Raw genomic sequence first — 9,590 nt, forward strand, 5'->3', positions numbered from 1 at the left:
TGTTATGAAAACACCTCCCCTTGTATTTAAAGCTAGAATATCTATTTATTATATATTATTTACTTCTTATTTTTCAGTGGCTTTCAGAAATTTATTTTTGATTGAAGAGTATCATATATGAAAGGAGATTAACTCCAGGTTTTGACAGAGTTAATCAAAGTTTTAACATGGGCTCCATGTTAACCAAAGGTTTCACTCTCTAAAGGAGAGATACACTTCTGTTGTCTAGCAAAGAGGTTTTTGGTGTGTTCACCTGTGAGAAAAAATTTCTGAGTGTCCTCTTGTGAGGAGATCTCTGAATCATGGTAGAGTGACATAAAACATTTATATTTATTTATAAGATGAAAAGTTTCATTTTGTTATTTTTTTTTAAAAAGAGTAGTATAGGATAAAAAGCCAAAATTTTTTTTAAAAACTGATTTTTTTATTTATCATAGGATCCTAGAGCTATCAGGATTTAAGTCGGTCATTCACTCAGTGCCCTGGCTTGAGCAAGCATTTCTATTCCTAAACTACCCAAAACCAATTGTGATATAAAAAGACTCCCAAGAACAATGTACAGCCTCTTCCTTTTTTTTTTTTTTTTTTTTTTTTTTTTTTTTTTTTTTTTTTGGGGGAGCCTCTTCCTTTTTACTAAATAATGCTAAAATGATCAAATTAAGCTTGTTGTTTATTATATTATCTTCTCTGAAAAGAATTGGAACTGATCATTACACCCTTTTGAATCCACCCTCCCAATTTTTGTTTAATATTTTTAGGCTTTTCCTCTTGGGGAATCCGAAACTTAGATACTATATCTAAAAAAAATAGGAAAGGTTTTGTGTATTTTTTATAAATTAATGATTTTTTTTGCCAATTTCACATTACCTGAAATGACTATACCACAATTAAAAAGTGACTATAATGATGTACAGTGTAATCATATATGCAAAGTGATTAGAGGCATTCTCTTCATCATACTCTGATAAGGAATGGCTGGCATTTCAGGAAATCTTCACACTAAAATTTTAATTGGAAACAATTTATGCTTTTTAAAAGTGCTCAATTTCAATTCTCATGTTACTTTCAGTATAATTTTATATTTTTAAATCTGGTGAATTGGGGATCAAAAAATCTTTAAATGGTGAATAAGAACAAATGTTCAAAAACAAAGACAGATGAAGACAAAGTAAGCTAAATTAGGGAAAGAACAAAAAATAAAATGTAAATAAAGATTAAAATTTTAAAGTAAAATTTAAAATAATTGTGCCATAAAAAGTCAACAGAGATGAAAAAACCCTCTCTCATGCACTGAGAATGAAACCAGAGTGAGACAGACCATTCTAGCTAAGCTTTGGGAATCATAAAACAATAAGAGTATATTCACCCCTTTATGGGCAAGATGCTTTATAAACATTGATGCTAATTTTCAAGGTAGTGCAATGAAGGTGTTATTTTTTCATTTGTTAAAAAAAATACACTTTTAGTTCAGAAAAGTTTGAAAACTTGTTTTGAGCCACATACCTGGTAAGTAGCAGAGCAAAATAATTCAAATAATTTTTAAAATGCTCTTTTTATTCTATTACAAAGCCATGGGTTTTAAACTATGTCCTCGGATGCAAAGACTGAGGGTCTTGATTTTGTTGGGGGAAATCAAAAACTTAGCAAAGATTCTGACTTAGTACTAGGATCAGCCCTGCATTTGTGCCAAGAAGGTGATTACTTACAGATAAATACTTGAGAAACATTGGAAGAAGAATCAATAAGCAAGAATAGCCCTACTCAGAGGAGATGCAATTGTTACCATTAAAATCTCTTGTTGGAAAAAGTAAAATCTCTTTTTAGTACTAAAAGATAATCTTGTGGATATACCTTTGAAAGTGGAGTTGTGGGTGAATAGTCACCATTAGCAAAGACCCAGGATTTAACAATGTTTTTGACACCTATTTGAAGTCCTGACCCTCATATAAAAGGATAGCCTTTGTACCACACCCTTATGTAAATAGATGAGGTTTCTCAAAGCCAAAGAACATAGCCTATAGGCTTAGATGCCCTTCAGACCCTCCTAGCTTCCCCCCAGGATGAAGTCAGCAGGATTTTAGCAGTTCTCAGAAATTCATTCACAGCCCGTCTTTGGGATTCTTTCCTCTAAAGAAATGGAAAACCAAGGATGCCTGGGTGGCTCATTGGTTGAACATCTGCCTTTAGCTTGTGCTGTGATCCCAGAGTCCTGGGATCCAGTTCAGCATCAGGCTCCCCATGGAGAGGATGCTTCTCCATCTGCCTGTGTCTCTGCCTCTCTCACTGTGTCTCTCATGAAAAAAAATAAATAAAATAAAATCTTAAAAAAAAAAAAAAAGGAAAACGAGATAATGTGTAATGGGAAATACAGAATCAGGGTTTAAGATGAGATGAAGGACTCAAAGCTTCCTGGAAGAGGAAGAAAATCGAACTTAAAAGAAGAGGGCAAACAAGATGGCTAAGCACAAAAAGTGCTGTACATCGGTTTTGCCTGCTTTAGGAAAATGGGACACAATGGAAAAGTGTCCTTTTAAATAATTTGCTAATGTATGTAAGGGACCTACCCAGAATAATGACAGGCTTCTTCTTTTTTTAAAAAATTTTTATTTATTTATTCATGAGAGACACAGAGAGAGAGAGGCAGAGACACAGGCAGAGGGAGAAGAGAAGCAGGCTCCATGCAGGGAGCTCGACGTGGGACTCGATCCCGGGTCTCCAGGATCACACCCTGGGCTGAGGGCAGCGCTAAACCACTGAGCCACCCGGGCTGCCCCTAAATAAAATAAGTTTAAAAAAATTTTTAAATGTGAAAATAAAGTAAGAGCCATTATTATCAGCATCAACATCACTGCATTTGAATATGTCAGTTGTGCTAAACTGATTTTCCAGATTACCTTGTGATGCTCTTATTATTTAAAGCAATTAATCTCTGTGTCCACTTACAGGAATTAATTTTTTAAATGATTAAATGGCCCTAAATAACAACAACAACAACAACAAAAAATGTTGCTTTTTTTGTTTATTTCCAAGGAAATCCTGGACCAAAAGGCCAGAAGGGGGACAAAGGGAGTGGAAGCATGCTAAGTAAGTTGATGGTTCATTGTTTTTCTGTGTGCCTTGTCATAAACAAGCCTTTGATCATAGTGGTCTAGGCTCGATGCAAATGTTGGGAATTTAGGCATTGATCCACAGAGTTTCTGTGGATGTCCGCCACAGTTTTCTCCAAATAAAGCATGCTAATTGGAGTAAAACAAATAGATTAAATTATACAACTCTGAGTCTCATTACCCATTTGTATTTTGTTTTCATGATGAGCACAGTTTTCTAAAAATTCCACAAAGGAAATTGTTCCGTTTTCAAGCCACTTTCAATCTGCTGAAGGAAAATCGAGTTTATGAATAGAAACAATTACAGCCTCCTTACCTACTGTCTGAGCTAACTGAACAGCTCCACCTAGGAATTTAGATAACCTGAGAACCTTGGCAGACCAGGTTTCTGATGGCTGGGGTTTTTGTGTTTTGTTTTGTTTTGCTAAAAACTTGAAAGGTTGTGTTCTCTATCCTAGACCTTCAAAATTGCAACAGAATAGATTTCACACAGGGATCTCTGTTGATGGATTGCTGACCTCCTATATATTGGCCCCTAAAAACAAAATATTAGATGAGATGTCTGCAATATACGCTCTAAACCAGCTGTGTGTCTAGGCTAAGTCCACACAGATCAAGTAAAAGGACTATGAAAAGGAACTGAGGAATCCCCACACCGTGTTCCCAGTAGGAGTTGCATGTGAAGTGGAGGTGTGACTGTGGGAATAACCGCTGCTACACACACACAGTGCTCATAATCTCTACCCACCAGGGTCTGGTTTACACCGATTATGGCTAATCCTTTAATGTACCAAAAATCTAGCATTTTTCAGTCGTAGTTATTATTTAAAAAATATAGTACCAATTTCTCTGCCTTATAGCAAAAGTAATTATTTTAGCCTGTGCTCTGTATGGATACCACCCTTAGACAATTTAGGATCACCACCTTGAGTGCCAGCCATTAAAGTATAATGTAATTACATGATGTTTTTCACAATCATTGCATTGTTGATGGTGCTTACCCCTCAATTGAACAACATTGAGTATATTGTGTGTCTCCTCACAGCACTTTAGCGTGATTCCATGATTATCAGTGTTGTTACTACTATAGTAAGAGAATGGAAACATTAGTATATCTTTTCTCCTTTATGTCCATTTCTCCTTTAAAGTGATCACTTTTATCTGCTGTAATACTTTTTATCCCACCTAGTCTCCTTTGTCCTTGTCACTCCAATTATTTTCACTTGCTCCTTGTGTAACTCTTCCCTATCTTCCTGTTAATCTCTATCTTTATCTTTCGTGTGGTTTTATCTATTTTTCTCCTTTTCTTGAGACTTCCTCTGAGCTACTTAACCTTGACTCTGGGGGAACTTGGCAAGTAAAGAACGTCTCTGTTTTGCAGTGTGTAAACTGAACACCCACCCACCTGGTCTTCTGCTACCTGAGGTTATCAAATGTGTTGGACATTTTTTCTGATATGTTCAGAAATGTTTTCAGTTATATTTTCATGGCTGTTTTGAACTTTATGCTCACACTTTCTTTGTGAAAGCGATAATAGAGATATTTCTCTGTACATGTGTTTATGGCTTCCAGATTTCCCTCCATGCACCCCCTCATAGAGACTATATAAAATTCCATAATGTTTCAAAAAGAGAGAAAGAATCATACACACAAACATAGATCTATATAGTATGTTCTGCTTTTTCCTCATTTAAGTTAATATGTCAGTCACCTGCCCATGTTGGTACATGTGACTCTAGCTCTTTTCTCTTAATGACTATGCATTATTGCATTATATAACTATAACATAGTTACCATAATACATCATTCTATTCCTTAGTCATGAACATTTGATGATTTTTATTTGCCATGGTTTGGCTTTAATAAGAAATGCTACATTCGGCAGTTGCATACATGACCTTGTGGAACTATTTTTATAATAGCGAATTTACTAAGAGTAGAATCAGTAGTTCAAAGGTGACATGGATTTTACAGTTTGATGGTTTCTTTTGAATGGCTCCAAAAAGGTTGGACCAATTTATTTTGCATGAAAGTGCCTGATTCCCCATATCTTCAATTAATTCTGATAAATAACAATTTATATTGAGTTATTTTAATATACATTTTTAATATTTTTCAGGCATGATTTAAATATAAAAGGAATAATCACTAATTTCCTCTTTTATATATGTGTTAGGACCGGTACAACACCCTGATCGTATTTGGGCAGGGCCCTTTTAAGATCAGGTGGGTTGGGCAAGACACCCTCTGCTACCATCTCATTAAAAGGCCCTTCACTTCTGGACAAGTCATCAGCACAACCGACTCCAAGATCCCTTGGTGGCTTCTCCAAATGACTTTGGTTCCTGTGTGGTATGCAGCTTCCACATGGCTTTTTCTTCTGGCCTATTGTGCTATTTGGGCCTCTGTTCCCACATTCATACCTCCCCCCACTCCAGTACCCCACCATCACCACCATCTCCTACCACCCTGAGCTGGGATGCCTCCCAGGTACTGATTAGGCTGCTCCTGCCATTTCTCAGAACCAGGCCGAGAGCCCTCTGCCACCCTATTCATCTAAAGTCTTACTGAACCCAATTTAACCCATTGGATTCTAGGAGACATCTCATGGATACTGATTATATATGGGTTCTTTACATTCAAAAACAATACTCTCAACAAGTGATAGGGATGACATAAAAGAGAACATTTGTTCATTCACTCATTCATTCATTCATTCAGCATATATTCATTGCATACTTCCTGGAGCTGGACATAGGAGCTAGTAAGATAACTATTGCCTCTGACCTTACAGTGCTAATTGTCCCTGGAAGCCCTAGACATGTACATGGGCAATTATAAAATACAGCAGAACTATATTATGAGAGGAATAGGACTCTACAGTTGTTCAGAGAAGATCAAGATGATTAAATTCCTTAAAATATTAAAAATAAATTGATTTTTATTAGCTTAGTTTAACTTTCTTGTCTTCTTATTCTACAAATTATCCTTTTTTTTTTTTTTTTCAAGTTTATAAATGAAGTTAAGTGGAGCTTGGACAGTTCATTCAACACATTTAGACCAAAATACAGAACTTGTTTCCTTAAATACCTAGCTATTTCAAGCAAGAACATTTGTTCATGAAACAATAATGCTGAAATGTTTTATTCTGAAAAGCTTCTTGTATTTTATACTTTAAATACAATTATAGATCATAAAGATGATGAAATATTTCAGTAGAGCTGGAATGTTTTATGTAGGTAAAGAAAGGGATAAGAATGAGAAAAAGGAAAAGGTAAGAAAAGGAAGACTAAAAAAAAAAGGAATAAGGAATATGTAGAATAACAGATCATGTTTTGACACCTCTCATTTCATTCAAGGTTTAGTCCCAGTCTTCACAGTCTTAAGTTTCTAGTAAATTCTAAGTAGTGTGCCCATGTGTCTCTCAACCCTTCCGTTCCCTCTCCTATAAAATGGACATCATGACACCTATCTCCCAGGGTTGTTGTAAGGATCACATAAGATACTGTGTGTGGGAAAATGCTCTGTAAAACCATAAAGTGCTTTAAACACGTAAAGTATGCTTCACACTGGTCTCTCTGAACTGGAACTGCTGTTCCTTGCTGGTACCACGCAGACATGTAAAATCTGTAATCAGAATAGGAGTGAAAGCACAATGAAAATGTGAGAAGCCAAATAAATGTCACGGACAAAAAGAGAGATGCTAGAGAATAAGATAAGATTTTACATTAGATAGAGAAACACGAGTGTGACCAGATCGCAAATCAATGAGTTTGAGCCAAGCAGAAGAGCATAAGTTATAAATAAAAGAAGTGACTAAACAGAGTGCATGCCAGAGGCCAGAAGCTGTCGACAGAGGTCAGAACAAAATGTCAACCTCATAAAACAAGAGTCCAGGCTCTGAAGGACGAAGCAGGAGCCCAAGACTGTGCTGATGAGAAAGCTTCAAGAAACGTTGAAACAAATTAGAGTTGTCAGTGGTTCTCTGGGTCTGCACCTTCATGACACCAAAGTCTCCGTGAAAAAGAAAAAAGAAAAAAAGAGGAGGTAGAGGAATCAGCTAGTCTTCAGATGGTCCTTAACATTAGAAAACTGACAACGTTGACTGGCCCATTATTGTAGACACATGGAGATGAGTGGGATCTCTTTGCCCGTGGTTTAATCAGATGTGACTTCCTACCCCACTCTGTGCTGGGGGACAGCTAGCACCTGGGGAACCTCTTCGTTACTAGCAGGCCTCGGTTGACATTGGCCACAGCATGACTCTGATCCTAGAGATTGTGGGAGACAATTCCAGGGGACTCTGTTCATACATTGTCTGACACCCTCAACTACAAATTAGGGAAGAAAGGCGTCGTTTCTCTCTTGAGACAAAAATAGATGCTGAATGCCCAGTTCACATGCACAAGTCTACCACTTTGAGTAATGCGCAGTGAAAAACAGGTCTATACCAAGCTCTCATGCTTGTCACAAGAGTTCCTCTGCTCTGTTCTCACCCAACTTGGAAGGGTAAGTGTTTCAAAATTCCTGTTATATGATGAAACACTTTGTGTGAGGCTCTGTCTTGAACATACCAATTAGCAATGTGTCATTGGTTAGTATTTTTTACTGTGCTTTGTTCATGCCTATAATTAGGATGTGGATTTAGAGTGTCTTATTTTGAAACTCATACGAGGATATGAAATATCAATTTGTCTTCCCATTGATTTCTACCGAGGACTCAGCACAATCTTAAGTGATTTCTGGTCTTTCTCAAAGCATTCCACTGACCAAAGTGAAACCTGTCCTCCAAACACTAAATAATTATAACAATGAACATTTAGAGAATATTGGGTGTTCACCGGGGCTTTGGATGCTTTATCTCATTTAATCCTCAGAAGTACCTTAGATACTATTATTATTCCCATTCTATAGATTGGAAATTGAAGCTTACTGCTGATAAATATAAGAGCAGAAATTCAAAGCCAGACGTATCAATTTCCAAAGTCCCTGTTGGTAACTATGACTCCATTCAACACACCCACACGAGTCTTACATATTTTTATATGTAAATACCACAAATATGTGATGAAAGAAAGAAGGAAAAGAGAGAAAGGGATTTGTAATAAGCAATCTGGTTTTCTAGAATGGGCCTATAATTTAAAGATGCTAAGGAGAGGAAATCCTTACCATATGACTTCTGCTACTTCAAATTCCAAAAAAAAGCGTTCTCAACTAATCTGCATCTTTTATGTTTTCACCTTCACATACTACTTCAGCTCTTGCCTCCAGTCTCTGCCCCAGATCTGTTATTCAGAAACATAGTCCCCTTGAAATATCTGCAAAACTTGGGAATCTCAACACCAAATTCCCTACAACAATGCAGCTAACTTGCTTGCACATGCAGTGTCTAAGAAATAGCTCCCATTGTGCCTTAACCTACAGACTCACCTCTTTCCTGGGGTGCTCCACTTACTCCCAGCAACCTTTCAGATGCTAATTGTAGGGAACTAGTTAAAGGAATCCAAATGTGAATTCTTTAGCAAAATGAAAAACACCTTTCTTCCTAATGAAGTTTTGTGTAATTCTGATTTCTCATTTCCTAGAAATGCTGAAAGGTAGATTCCTTTACCTGAACACAAATGTTTTTCTGTGCACAAGTGTTACCAAAACTCCACAAGTTTTAGCATAATTCATTTTTTCCCTACAAAATGATATCTATTTTATTCCAAAACATCTTCCATACCAAACTGTCCTGTTATATTCTCCTGTTATAAACTGTTACCTACTATATCACCTGCATCTAGAAACGCTGTTTCTATACCAAAATAACATGTATTAATCACAGAAGGTAGCCAAGTGAATAATTATTATTACTATATTGAGACATCTAGTGGGTCCTTAATAAATACCTTTGTAGTCTTTTACATAAGAATTAGAATCTCTAAGCCTTTAAAGTAGGCATTTCAGGGACAAATTAATTATTTTTGTTAAAGGTTTTTTACTGTGTTCAGATCATGACATAACAGGGATGGGTATTTGGTTCTCATTTATGAATTAAAGAGAAAGCTGTATTTTCACATTTATACCCATTGAGGTACTCTATTTCTCATTTCATTTGGAACTAATCTAAAACACAAAATGGGGCGGGGTGGGGGGTGCAGGGGGCGAGAGAAGTGTATTCGTCTGCTCGGGTTGCCAGAATAAAGTACCACAGACTGGGTAACATAAACAACACAGAACTATTCCTTTATAGTTCTGAACACTGGAAATCCAAGATCAGGGTGCCCTCAGGACACTAGTCCTGTTGGATTAGGGCCCCACCTGTATGGTCTCAATGAACCTTAACCTGTCACCATAAAGGCCCTATTTCTAAATATAGTCTCACCTGGTGTTAGGACTTCCACAGATACATTTTGGGGAGATGTATTTCAGTAACAGGAAGGTATCAAGAACTGTTGGTGTCTGTGAGCAGTCTTGTCTAAATAGATGCTGTGCAGGCCT

At 36.7% G+C, this 9,590-nt stretch overlaps 1 protein-coding gene across 2 annotated transcripts in view; it reads left to right on the plus strand.

Moving 5' to 3' along the window:
- The window catches only part of MSR1 (macrophage scavenger receptor 1), a 79,007-nt gene that overhangs the window by 44,545 nt on the left and 24,872 nt on the right, over nt 1–9,590 (plus strand). The window contains exons 8-9 of one of the 2 annotated variants that reach the window (XM_077848947.1): nt 3,031–3,084; nt 5,284–6,059. In XM_077848947.1, coding sequence (XP_077705073.1) covers nt 3,031–3,084; nt 5,284–5,327 — 98 coding nt within the window. In that variant the 3' untranslated portion in view covers nt 5,328–6,059. Of the gene's footprint in view, nt 1–3,030; nt 3,085–5,283; nt 6,060–9,590 lie in introns of those variants that run through there. The other variant, XM_077848946.1, reaches the window with a different exon arrangement.

The sequence above is a fragment of the Canis aureus genome, chromosome 15 (genome assembly GCF_053574225.1).
Source record: "Canis aureus isolate CA01 chromosome 15, VMU_Caureus_v.1.0, whole genome shotgun sequence".
NCBI lineage: Eukaryota > Metazoa > Chordata > Mammalia > Carnivora > Canidae > Canis > Canis aureus.